Consider the following 14,209-nt stretch of genomic DNA (forward strand, 5'->3'; position numbering starts at 1 on the left):
ATGAATTGGATAGAGTAGGGGTAATTAGATGCTCAACAGAGCTCTTTAAATAAAAAAAAGAGGTCATGTCTTACCAACCTATTTGAATATTTTGAGCAGGTTACTTGAATGTTGGATATAGGTAGCCCGCGCTTCGTGTCATTTACCTAGATTTTCCATAGACCTTTGAAATATGCCACAAAATAGACCTCTGAGTAAACAGCGGTCAATGGGCATGGCAGGCAGATGTTAGGTTAGTTAAGGAATCGGTTGAATTATTTTGGCAGGAGATTATTAATGATAGTAGTTATGCATGCACACTGATTACTGGTGGATTCCTACAGGAATTGATGTCAGGACCATTGTTTTACACAACCTTTATTATTGATATTCGGGCAGCACGGTAGCATTGTGGATAGCACAATCGCTTCACAGCTCCAGGGTCCCAGGTTCAATTCCGGCTTGGGTCACTGTCTGTGCGGAGTCTGCACCTCCTCCCCGTGTGTGCGTGGGTTTCCTCCGGGTGCTCCGGTTTCCTCCCACAGTCCAAAGATGTGCAAGTTAGGTAGATTAGATATGATAAATTGCCCTTAGTGTCCAAAATTGCCCTTAGTGTTGGGTGGGGTTACTGGGTTATGGGGATAGGGTGGAGGTGTTAACCTTGGATAGGGTGCTCTTTCCAGGAGCCGTTGCAGACTCAATGGGCCGAATGGCCTCCTTCTGCACTGTAAATTCTATGATATGAATGAAGGCATTGAGAGAACAGTGCTGAGCATATGTTGACTGCCGTATTTGCGAACATAAATCTGTGAAGAGATCTGGGATGTATGGAGAATGTGAAAGGTGTGGTATAAATTTAAATCCTTTCATTTTATTTACGGGAAGTTGGGATCAACTTGTGAGACAGGCCTAAGGTACAACAGCTGAAGCAATCTCAGATTAGGAATTTTAAAAAGGACCCCCCAAAAAACAATCCAACACCTGGTTTAGTTGAGGTGTCTACTAGTTTCTTTAAAAGAATGTTAATCAGAGTTAAGTGGTATTTTCTCACAGAAATTGTTCCTAGAACTAAATTACTGTTTTGTAAAAACATCTATTAAAATAAAAGTCTTTTTTTTTTGTTTATAGTTATTTCAATTTTTGAAAAAACCTTCCCACTTTGGATCAACACTTAAGTCACAGTATAGATCTGGGTCAAGGCCTGAGAGAGGTGCTGTGCAACTTTCTGTGGGAGATAATCCCAATAGTGTTTGAGTTTGATACCAAAGGGAGTGCAAATACAGCAAGATGTCAAACCAAGTTTAAAATACCCAGTGGGGCGTCCCTTGGATCTGCTGAGCACTCTTTAAACCAACTTGATATTAATTTAAATGCTTAGCCAATTCAAGCATGGTCTCCAAACATTTAAACTTTAACCACTGGATGAGAGACTTTGTGCAAGCATACATAAAGCTCCCTCCAAAGCATAACAACTAGAGTTTGGGCCAAACAAGAATACTGGTCAGAACCATTTTTCAGCCACCCATTTGAGTGAGGTAGCTATGGATAACTGCAGCATTAATTCCCACATAACATAATAAAATATATTGGTGTGTTCTGATTCAATACAGCTGTCTTTTTAATAGATATGTAATAAATAAAATTTATATCTTGTAGCAGATTGCCCTGGCAATAGAGGCATGTTTGGTTGGACAGTTTGATTGCCTACGTGAATTTAAGCTAGCCAGTTGGATGTCTAGATTTTCACAATTTATGTCTCCAGCAAACACAATTTGTTGATCAATTTAAAAACTATTTTCTCAGACTGTCAATGGAATGTAAACACAAGTAACCTCTGAAAACGAATCTGCATCATTATGCTATTGGCTCATATTCAGAATCGGCAGCCAGTTCTCCAGCTAAGCAGCAAATATATCACTTTATGTCATTCTGTTCTTTACACAAAATCAAATAGTTAAAACACTAAAACTAGCCATTAACAAATTTGTCAGCAGACAGCTATTTCATGCAAATAAGTGGTTTGTGTTCTGTAATATTATGGTATGTAAAATAAAAATGGTGGACCACTTCCATTCCATCCTGTAAATTATAAGTTTTATTTAACCGAAAGAGATCAGTACAAAAATACAAAAAAAAAACAAGTGAACCAAAAAAATGTAGGCAATAAATGGCGCTGAAAGGAGCACATCGAAGCCAAGTCTTTAACTCATCTGTAATAGATGTTCATTTCAATCCCAACACAGCCTGAGTGACCGGGTGCATGTACACTCCATCACCAGTGACAACACAGATAATCTGTGTGTAAATCTTATCAGCTTGCCTGCTTCCATGATAGTTCACTATAATTTTTTATTCCCTGTGTGTATGTGTAGTTTCTTCAATGTTGTGCCCCTGACACCAGTAAAAAGGTAAAGATGTCATACCATGTGTTGCTCTGAGTGAGTTTTTCCAATTCCTGTTCCATATGATCTTGCAGTTCACTTGGACGGAGCAGTACTTGACAGATGGGGCATATCGGAGCTTGTGTATCATACAGAGTGGCTTTCTTCTTACCTAGTTAGAAGAATAACACAAAAATTATTACAAACATGCCACATTAAAAGTCACTAGCTGAGAATTTAATTGCTTCTCCATTCCCCCCCCCCCCTTTTGAAACAAAACTATGTTATGTTTACCACACCAATTTACCTGTCAAGCTTCTTCTTGCATATGAACCAAATGGACCATTATGCTAATATTATAAAACGAGGAAGCAATACATTGATCAGCATTCCCCTGCCTTTCGTTGTTATGTTTACTCTTCAAACTACAGGTTACAGGCAATCTGAAAGTGGATAATTTGGGCATAATCTACTGGCCATGTCCCACCCGAATGGGGGCGCGACGTGGCCAGTAGATGCAGAGAGAGGCCTCTTCCGGGATTTACCCGGCTCCCCACGCCTCACGAGATCCCATTAGATCTCGCGATCTGGATCCTACCCATTGTGGGCGGGATCACTATTTGACAAATCTGCATAATTAGAGTGAGTAGCTAATCTTACTGATCTACCCAAGGCTTTTGGATCTAACCCCTTCACCTTGGAGACATGCGGTGAACGCCAGTCAGTACTGGTCCCCACAAATGGGGATGAGGTGGGTCGGGGATTGGAGGTCCCTGGGTGGTTGGCCTCTGGGCAGGGTGGCCCCCTGACACTGCTGGTGCCACCTGGGCACCTTGGCACTGCCAGCCAGGCACCATGGCAGTGCCAGCTGGGTGCCAGCCTGGTATGCCAGGGTGTCCCAGTGGAACCACCAGTGCCAGGGTGCCACCCTGCCCAGAGGCCAACCACCCAGTGGCACTGGCAGGGGCATTGCTAGGCTGGCATTTTTCCCATGCTGGGGAGCGGGCCTAGGAGTGCCCTGCCTGTGTGAGCTGGGGTGCGCGAGCGCCCGAGGACCCGCTTATAGGTGTGTTGGGACATTGGAGGGGTCCGGGGGTCACGGCTGGGGGAGTTGATAAATCCGGACGCCATTTTTCTCCTCCTGCACTGAGTAGTTCCGGCGAGCGAGCGCCACAGTGCAGGAAGTACGACTGAATGCAACCTCTGGGGTGTTCTCTACTGGGCCACCAAAAAAAAAGAGTACCATGAGACAGTGCGAATGTTTCTGCCACTTGTAGCACCAAAACAACCTCTCAATTCCCGCCCAGAACGGACTTTTTTCTTGATTAGATCGCGCCCTTTGAATTGGACGTTCCTCCATAATCACAGGCAAAGTGGTGGTAAAAATAGGCACTAACCCTCCCAAAGAGGGGTGGCAGTAATCCCCGAGGCACTCCCGAGCTAATTATGGAGGAAGAAGATCTCGCAGTTGACACTACTTCCTCACATAAAGCTGTGTTCCTCAGCCAGAGGACAACAGCAAACATCTATCAGATCTCCAGGGACTTACTGTCCTTTCAACTTTTCACCTTCTGCTCCTCTAGTGAGAATATCATTGCAGCACTGCTGGAATTTTCCTCGCCCATTTGTTGGTTAAATACTGCCCAAAGACTGTTACGCTTCCAAAATGACCTCTAATCCAGGAGAGTGGATAAAGGACATGGTGAGGTTGTGCCACCGGCTAGAAGCTCTGTCTTGCCACTACTCTGGTGAAAAGAGGAGATATGGGCCCTTGTAATGGACCATCATGAGGGTGTGATTGTGAATGGAGAATAGGGGCTGGTTTAGTACAGCGGGCTAAATAGCAGGCTTTGTAGTGCAGAACAAGGCCAGCAGCGCAGGTTCAATTCCCGTACCGGCCTCCCCGAACAGGCGCCGGAATGTGGCGACTAGGGGCTTTTCACAGTAACTTCATTGAAGACTACTTGTGACAACAAGCAATTATTATTATTATTATTAGAAGAAGAAAAGCTGGAGTACATGCTACCCATTTATGCAGTAGCATTCCACACATTCCATAAGCTAATCAACAGCTTCAATAGAAGGAGCATAGCAAGAAGTGGTGACTGAAAAATACTGGTGGTAATTAAACAGATATTTCCTTTGTAACTTCGCGAACAATGCATCAATTCAGAAATGCACATATTTCCTTTAATAACCATTTACCAACATTTCACTTTGGCAGTCAATAGCTGATAAATTATTATCCAATGCTACTCAATTAAAAATGTTATCTTTCCATCTTAACCATTGTCACCAGTGTATGTACATACCAGTGTATGTTTACGGTTCTAATTAAATTGTTATTACAATCCTTGCTGCATTGGCAAAATACAGAAAAAATAACATTTTAAATGAAAAAATGGCACTGAAGATTTCAGAAGTATGGGCTATTCAGAGTCATCTGAGTAATAAGATGCAATAATTCCCCCAAATCAGTCAAGCACTTGGATTGAGGGAAGGGATCATCACTTTGCAAAAAACAAAAATCAGGGTGTCCTTTCACATTTGCATTCCAATTTCAAAGCAACTCATCTTCCTTCAGCCGAACAACTGATTTTGAATGATGTTTGTGGATTTTAACTGGAGCCGCTGTGATACAACCTGGATATCCTATCCTGCTGACTGCGACAGGCATGTAGAGTTGACAAGGCTACTGTTTATTTAGGTGGTGGAGCAAGCAAAGGAAGTGAAAATCAGAGAAAGGAGGAAAACACTGGCATCACTAGCAATAGGAGTGCTTCCTATCAGCACAGGATTGCATGACATGGGGGAACCCAGAAGCTTATTTGCTCTGAAGGAGGATGCTTAACAGATGAGCTGACATGGTGGTGGAAGAAAATAAAGTGTCAGGCGATAAAGAGGTTTGAATCCAAGCTGACTGTCTCATTTCAATAAATGTATCTGTGCTGCGCAGCCAGTGAACTCCCAAATGTTTGATGCCGATAGTTCCCAAACTTTGAGAATTGAACTTTCAATTCAGCTCTCGTGGTCCAACATTGCCAACTCTCTAGCATTATAGTAAGATGTCGATAGCTATAAGTCATCTCAATTAGAGACTGAGCTACACAATTAAAGGGGCAGGAATTCCGCAGCACAGAATTCTTTCACATTTTGTTGAAAGGGGAAGGAAAAGTAAGCAAAGTGTGAATGTGATTCTATCACTTTCTTTTTCCCATCCCTGATCAGATACACTGAAGAGTTTGCAGACAATAGCAATACATTTGCTCTGATAAAAATAACTGACAATATTTAGAGTCACAAACAACTTCCTCTAGTTTTAAAGAGGTGACTGGAGAGAGCTGAAAACGGATCTCAGCCAGAAATTACTTTTGCTTCTATTTTTGTCACCAGACCTTCCACAAACAATGCAAATTACTGTGACTGCTTCCCAAAAAAAACATGCACGTTTCCAGCAGGGAAATCCTGTTACGGCCATGCACCAGCACAAACAGATGTCACGTAAACAGCTGTCTCCACCCTTGGCCTCATTCCCTGCCTCTAGTTGTACTGCATTAAAGACTCATTTATTAATAGGTCAGCAATTAACAAGCTAAGCATCCTGACACCTACTGAACACGTGGCAAGCGCTTATATGCACTGCAGCTTGACTGAACACGGATGTTTATTGACAAAGGATTCCTCCTAATCACTAGTATATGCAAATAAAATTAAACAAAAATCTGTGACCTTCGCGAGATAAATTTTGAGCTGAAATCTTTTTGCTCCGATCAGTCAGATAGTGTTTCGCGATACAATTTTGGTCAGTTGAGTGATTAATAGGAACTTAATCAGAAACGTATGAGAGGAAGGCAGCTGGGGCAGTGTTCAATATGATAAGCAGGAGTACAGATTCATTTCTGAGATTTTCCACCTAGTGAGTTCCTGATCCTGGCCATTGTATGCGAGTAAAGGCATCGAGCAGAAGCCAGATGCTTCCCATAAGGAAAGAGGGAAGAAGAAACAATCAGCCAGTGAGACAACAGAAAGCATTATATCAAGAATAGCATTGACAGCTCGAGGAAGAGGTTGCTTGCTTGCCATCTTAGTCAACGAGGAATGGGGAGAAGGGCGAGGTGGGGTGCGGTGGGAAATGAGGTTGGTGGTAGTTCAAGTCGCTAAAGTGAGAGGAAAACCAAGCGACTTAAAAATGAGTTTTAATATTTTATAACAATCTGGAACAAAGCTGAATTAATTTTTTCATCAGTTTGGATAAGTGCTCATCTTAATTCAGACTTTGTTCAAATTGAACCCAAGTTCAATTCAGCTCGAGATTGTTTATTCCGATCCCATTGTTTTAATCGTGCCTTTCAAAGCTTCAGTGCAATTTGAGTTGATCTAAACTGGGCTTTACTCCGATCTATTTCTATTTTCTCAGTAGTTGATCCAACATGGTGGACGGGATTTTCCAGCCCTTCCAAATTCTAACTATAGGTTCAGCATCTAGACTATATTAAGGTAGAGATTATAGATTTAGTACACTAATCAAGTGCAATGAAAATATTTCATCTTCTACTCCAATTGCACCAGAGTCTTCAAAAACAGAAGTGGCCAGATTTGGTTTTGTTTTGAATTTCGGAAAGATTTCTTGTCGGTCAGAGAAGCAGCAGCATTCCTCCTAGCCCTTCCAAACCTCAAAGAGAGCAACAATTTATACTGCATGAGAAGAGTGTGCTGATTGGTTGGCAAATGGAGTCTGATTAGTAGAGGTGTTGCCTTGGAGAATGCCTGAGGCAACAGTTAACTGCCAAGCTTCTGTGTAAATTCAAAGCAAGCAGGTCAACTTTAATGATGACCATGAAACCACTGTCGATTGTCGGAAAAACCCATCTGGTTCACCAATGTCCTTTAGGGAGGAAATATGCCATCCTTAACTGGTCTGGCCTACATGTCATTCCAGACCCACAGCATGTGGTTGACTCCTAATTGCCCTTTCAAGGGCAATTAGGGACGGGCAACAAATGGTGGCACAGCCTCGACACCCAAGAACGAATAAAAAAAAATCACAATTGGAATTGTTCAACAAGTATTGTCCAGTTACAGAATCATATTGAATGTTGGACACTCTGTTCTGTGTTTTGTAATCATGGGCTAGTTGAGTGTGGTCAGTACTTTGCCTGTTGTAAACAGTCAAAAGGGTGATCTGTTTGCTATGATGCCCCAGTCGTTGGGCATATCGGGCAGGATTCTCTGAAAATTTGGCTACGTCCCCACGCCGGCGGGAAAACGGCACCAATGACTCCAGCGTCAATGGCCCCCCAAGGTGAGAAATTCTCACCTTCCCAGACGGCTAGGTTACCGCTGGAGTCGTCCCCGCCGCTCCAGCCGACACCGAAGGGCCAGCGCGAGTTGACACATGCGCGTTCGGGCCGGCATGATCTCGCGCATGCACTGACCAGGCGGGGTATTTCCGTGCATGCGCGGGTGTTTCACTTCACCGTGCCAGCCCCAGGGCAATATGGCAGAGCCCAACAGGGGCCTGGCATGGAGGAAAGAAGTCCCCCCACTGAACAAGCCCGCCTGCAAATCGGTAGGCCCCGATCGCGGGCCAGGCCACCATGCCCCCCCATCCCCCCCCGGGGTCGGACCCCCCCGCGCCCTCCCGAGGACCACCCTCGCATACTCACCTGCCAGGTCCCGCCATGCACGAGGTGAGTAATTCACGCCGACGGGGCTGGCCAAAAATGGACGGCCACTCGGCCCATCAGGAACCGGACAATTGCCGGGGTGGGGCCACTGCCAACGGCCCCTGACCAACGTTGCTGGAATCCTGCCGCCACCCGGAAAACGGCAGCGGAGAATAGGGCAGCCGGCGTTGGGGTGGCGGGGCAGGATTCCCGCCTCCCACCAGGGATTCCCCAACCCAGCGGGGGTCAGAGAATCCCGGTCATGGCCTACATACTTGGCATCTGCTGGCACTGAAACTTATATATCACATTACTCACTTGTGTGGCAGGTAGAAAGTATTTTCGGCTGGATGGCAGCATCCTGTTGACGGAGAACCCACTCATGTTGCTATTGGACAGTAGCAGCGTGAAATGGCTAGCTTCACCTGTTGCTCAAAATTCTGAGCACAGTAAGAAGTCTTACAACACCAGGTTAAAGTCCAACAGGTTTGTTTCAAACACGAGCTTTCGGAGCACGGCTCCTTCTTCAGGTGACCTGAAGGTTCACCTGAAGAAGGAGCCGTGCTCCGAAAGCTCGTGTTTGAAACAAACCTGTTGGACTTTAACCTGGTGTTGTAAGACTTCTTACTGTGCTCACCCCAGTCCAACGCCGGCATCTCCACATCATGGCTCAAAATTCTGAGACACCTTGTCCAGGATTCTCAGAGCCTCCGCGTGCAATCGCGCTCGGCGCAGGGGTGGACAATGGGCGTCAGACCTGCAATCGGGTCACTCATGGTTCCACCCAGCGGGAGTTCGGATTGGCGGCTGCGGACTCAGTCCGTGACCGCCCTCGTGGGAGACGGGGATCCATCACCGGGGGAGGCCTCCAGCATTGCCAGCCTCGCAATCGGGGGCCACCGATCGGCAGGCAAGCGCGATCTCGGAGGGCGGGGCCTATCTTGACGGGGCTGGCACATGGTGTGAGTCTGCCATGTTGTATGGGGCCGCTGCTGCAGGTGCCGCCACGCGCATGCGCGGACCAGCGGCCGGAAGTGCAGGGCCCCGTATTGGCAGCCGGAGCTGCGAGGAGCATTCTGGGGCCCTGCCAGCCCCCTGCAAAACGGAGAATTCTCCAGGAAAGTCCAGAGTTACTCGCGCCCTTTTTTCTCGCGGGCATGGGGACATACCCCATTATCAGAGAATTCCGAGCCTTACTTTTCCAAGGTATTCTGATGTAGACTGGGCACCTTTTGGGTCCAAACATTGCGGCCTAAGACCCATTCTTGTGTTTGCGCGATATATTACGAGCAACAATCTGATCAGGGCAGCCTTTATCTGCAGGTTGGCTTTGATGCGTCCTATTCCGGCATCAAGCTAGCAAGGTGAGCAAATGGTTCTGGCCCTACTGAGTTTGCTAATAAGGTCAATTTTACAGCGTGGGGAGCTGTAGGAATCCCAATGCGTATACTGACCAGTGAATGTGGGCTGGCAGTAGACAGTAGCAGAAAACCCACACACAGATTTCTCAATTAGCACATCGAGGAAAGAGAACTCATTTGACTGCTCCATTTCAAAAGGTGAATTTGAGCAAAGGATGGAACCCATTAAGGTGTGTAAGGAAACATATTCGTGCAGCTGCAGGTTTAAATTGAGCAAATGCATCAGAGATAATCAAGGCTAGGAGGTTAGGGGTGATTCCGTCAAATGGAAATTGACAAATAGAGGGGGAACAGCTCAATCTTGAGGGGGTTTCACAGCAATAGTATCCACTTGGGTATAAGTGGTGGTGTTAAAAGTGAACTCAACTCCACGAGTTGCTGAGTTCAGAAGTTCAGTTAATGCAGATTCAGACAATCATGGCACATCTAGATTCCTATGATATAATGGTGTGGTGCAAATGCCTATGGCTTCCGAGAGTAATTAAGTTAGTGTATTAGGTAGCAATGTCGAACAAGCACGTGGACACAGCATTACTACCACTGTGCAAGTCCTGTATTGTCTTCGCAAAGGTAAAGGAATCCTTCACCATGTATGTGGAAAATTTGCTCGGAACTGGCTGTGGCAACTCATCTCAACCATTTGAAGGATTCATGTCATGCAGAACCAGTCGCAGAGAAGATAGGACACAAAGGGACATCACTTTTGCGAGTCTTGGGCAGCCCATACCTGTGTGGGTAATATGTACAACAATACAATTTGCTACTCTTACACAAATCCAACAAGGATTTTTTGTAACTTACTTTTGAACAAGGCTGTGTGGTCATGCTTAGTGGCAGATCCAATGGATATTAATTTGGACCTATCATGAAGAACGGTGTTCATTTTGTTGATGAGTAATGTGAAACTTCCCCTCTGAAACTTATGAAAAATGGCTTTATTATGAAAACTGTGTGGTCTCCACCATTGCCTTTCTAATGAGGTAATTCCTTCACCTTCACCTATCAGACTGACTTCCATAAATAGCAAGATGAACCCTGGGGCCTTTTATTGGGCAAAACCTCCATTTGGGAGACTAAGGCTGGGATTCTGCGAAAACGCGGCTAAGTGTTGACGCCGGCGTAAACATCGGAGTGTTTCACGCCGGCGTCAACGGGCCTCTTGGCCCAGAAATTCTGAAGAACACAGGGGGGCCAACACAGTGCCGGAGTTCTCAATGCAGCTCCGGCGCCGATACACAGCCCTGCACTGCCGGCCGCGGGTCCGTGCACGCGGCGGCGGCTGCTTCCGCGCCGGGCCCGTGCAACTTGCCGGATCCACACAGTGGCCCAGCGCAAAGAAGGTAGCCCCCCCCCCCGGATCGCTCGCACCTGCCGATCAGTATCCCCGATCGCGGACCTGACCGTCGTGGAGGACCTCCCCCCCCCGAGTCTGATTCCCTGGCCCCCGCCCCCACCCACCAGGATGGCCACCGTGGCCGCGTGTTCGAGCTCCCGCCAGATGGAACCATGTTAGAACCAAGTCGGCAGGAACTCGGCCGGTCGACTTTGGAGAATTGCTGCGGGGGCCTCTTTCAACGGCCCCTGACCGGCGCCGCGTCAACCACGCGTGTGGCTGGCGGCGATTCTCCGGTTGCTGGAGAATTGCGTCCCCGCGATCGTGGGTCTGAGGCCCCATTCTCCGCCCCCACGCCGAGCACGATTTTGGCTCGGAGAATCCCGGCCTAAGTGTTCACTGGGACTGAATTGCGTGCAGTTTGCGTTCCTGTTGGGAGCACTATTGTGGAGTAATTCAGGACATGCTAATGGTGAATTTCAAACAATTCCCAGCCCAGCAGGTATTCTAACCGCTGGGGCCAGAGTTAGTTTTTAAGTACTCCACTTAAGACACCAAGATGGCTCACGGAAGACCTGCCCCATGAGGTTGGGAGTCCAAGATGGACCCACAGCGTTGTGTCAGTGATGAACGGAGGTGCACATTTGTAAATACTTGTAGTAATTCATGCCCTCGAAACCTCCACCTGAGAGGAGCAGAGCATCGTGGAAGGGCGGAGCACACTGTGTCCAACTCACTAATCACATTTAAATGCACGCAAATGCCAGTTTTACATGTCCCTGCCGGTGATGGGCACAAACCTCGTTTTCACCGCCAAGGAGGGGCTGGAGCATGGCGCCCGAATTGGCACCGGGCACAGACCTCGATTTTGTCTGGACCCCTGGATCAATGCCCGATTGCGGTTCGCATTTGCGGAGTCGCAAGGAGCGGAATTTTGCCCCTTGTCTTCCCAGTCTCGTAGTAATTATGATGATTTTGTAAAAGTAGTGGAATGCTTTATACTTTTGAATGAGGTTGCTGAAACTATAGTTCACAGGGAATAGAGGGATATGGACCCCGGAAGTACAGAAGATTTTAGTTTAGACGGGCAGCATGGTAGGCGCAGGCTTGGAGGGCCGAAGGGCCTGTTCCTGTGCTGTACTTTTCTTTGTTCTTTGTTTTTTTTTGCCCAGATAACTACAAACCTACTGAGTTGCCTTATGACAAATGGTCATTGATTAGCTGGCCATGATGGCTGCTAGATTTGTGCCACAAAATAAACCAGCATTCAGAAAATCACAATCTCCTTTTGTCTGCTGTCTCTGGGAAAACAGACAAAATGGAGGGGAGGAGATTCTTGGACATCACCCTGGGGGCATTCTGCTTATCCTTTCTGAGTGTACAGCTGCAAAAGGGTTAAGTCTATTTCTGGGCATTTAATCAATCCATCACATCACATCTACAACTAACAAATAACCATGTGAGAGGCCATTTCATCCTCAGAGCCCAACCCCCATCCTGAACTGTAACTTGAATTTTCATTTCAGTAAACTGCAAAGGACAACATACTGTTCCAAAGGGCTGTGAATTTTCAAGAGATCTGGCAAATTATAGGCAAGGCACTATTCCTCATCAATATTTAGTTAAGTGATTGATGATCATTCCACGGGGATCAAACAAATCCCTTGGTGGACAGCAGTATAGTTAACTATTCTCTCACTTTTTCTCTCTTCACCTCTTCCCTCCCCCACCACGCAGGCAACAGAATTGTTCTGGTACATTGAGGACAGTACTGTACAATGAATTGCACAGCTCTGGGTAATGGAATTGGTCACTGCAATTGTTACTGAGCAAATCAGACGGAGAAAGGAGAAGACAAGCAGGCACCTCAAAGTAATGGCTGAAATTGAGTTTCTTCAAAAGTCCAATGGCAATTGCAATGTTCAGACATGGATTATTTTTTAATGCTGTAATGTTACTGATGAATTTGAAATTTGATCTTTAGGATGCTAAAATCTGTACAGAGTTTTGATATTGTGATATTTTCTGCTCTGACAGGGGAGAAAAAATGATCTGATTGCAAAGAGACCATTTTAGGGCCCTCAAACTGAAATGTTATTTGGACTAAAAATTAAAATTTTGAAGAGGCAATGCAATATGCTTATGGAAAGTCAAAGTTAATAATGTTTAGGAATTAAAGAGGTAGGGTTGGACCACAAAACTAAATTGTCTTGAGAGAAACTTACCTCACTCATGTGGATATGGTAGCAGAGTATTTGTTTCTGGACTACTACTCCAGAAGTTTGGGCTGATGATCCGGGGACACAAGTTCAAATCCCACCATGGTAGTTGGGGATTTAAATTTAGTTAATTAATTAAATCTTGAACGAAAAGCCAGTATCAGTAATGGTGACCATTGTTGTAAAAACCCATCTGGTTCACAAATGTCCATCAGCGAAGGAAAACTTCCATCCTGATTTGGTCTGATATATATGATATTCCAGACCCATAATAGTTTGGATGGCACTTAACCCCCTTCTGAAAAGCCCGAGCAAGCCACGCAATTGTATCAAACTGCTATGAGAAATAATCAGAATAAAACAAGATGGGCCACCTGAGGCACTGAGGATAAAGGCACACCCAACCCAGTCAACCCCAGAGAGTCCTTCTCACCAACGTTAAAACATAGGAAATTGGAGCAGGAACAGGACATTCAGCCCTTTGTGCCTGGTACACTATTCAACACAATCACAGCTGATCTTCTACCTTTATTCCATGTCTGCGGATCTGTGCCAAAATTGGGAGAGCTGCCCGACAAACTAGTGAGCAACATCCTAACATAGTTATACTCACATTATCTACCCTTTCGGCCAACATTCCATAATCTTCCATCGCCATCTCTGGATTGTCCTACCCCAGTGATGTGACAGTTCCACCAGAGCTGATGGCACAGTGGTAAACATTTGGCAGCGATTGGCCCTTGGAGTCCTTAACATTGGACCCCATGAACTGTCATGGCATCAGGTCAAAATGGGAACACAAACTTCCTACTGATTACCACCTACAGCCCCCCTTGACTGATGAATGAGTACACCTCCATGTTGATCACCAATTGGAAGAAGCACTAAGGGTGTAACGGCTCAATAGCACCTCTATTAACAAGCTGGCTGAGACCTGAAGGATGCAGCCAGACAGGGCTTGCAGTGGGCGGTGAAAGAAACAACACCAAGAAAATTTCACTTGAACCTGTGGTCACCAATCCACCTGATAGATACATGTCAAAGACAGGGGTAAAAGGAGTCGCATATTGTTTCCAGGTGAAATTCCATCTTCGTTCAGAGGGAACTATTGAGTTTGTTGTGTGACAAGACCACTAGGTGAAACAGGATAGGTTTATAATTGATCCTGCAGCTCAAAACTGATCATCCATGAGACACTGTGCTCCATCAT

At 45.9% G+C, this 14,209-nt stretch overlaps 1 protein-coding gene across 8 annotated transcripts in view; it reads right to left on the reverse strand.

Moving 5' to 3' along the window:
* Positions 1–14,209, reverse strand: part of rnf220a (ring finger protein 220a) — a 554,594-nt gene that overhangs the window by 233,297 nt on the left and 307,088 nt on the right. For all 8 annotated transcript variants that reach the window (XM_038794120.1, XM_038794119.1, XM_038794117.1 and 5 more), the window contains exon 3: positions 2,403–2,532. In XM_038794120.1, coding sequence (XP_038650048.1) covers positions 2,403–2,532 — 130 coding nt within the window. The remainder of the gene's footprint in view (positions 1–2,402; positions 2,533–14,209) is intronic.

Source organism: Scyliorhinus canicula, chromosome 4 (genome assembly GCF_902713615.1).
Source record: "Scyliorhinus canicula chromosome 4, sScyCan1.1, whole genome shotgun sequence".
NCBI lineage: Eukaryota > Metazoa > Chordata > Chondrichthyes > Carcharhiniformes > Scyliorhinidae > Scyliorhinus > Scyliorhinus canicula.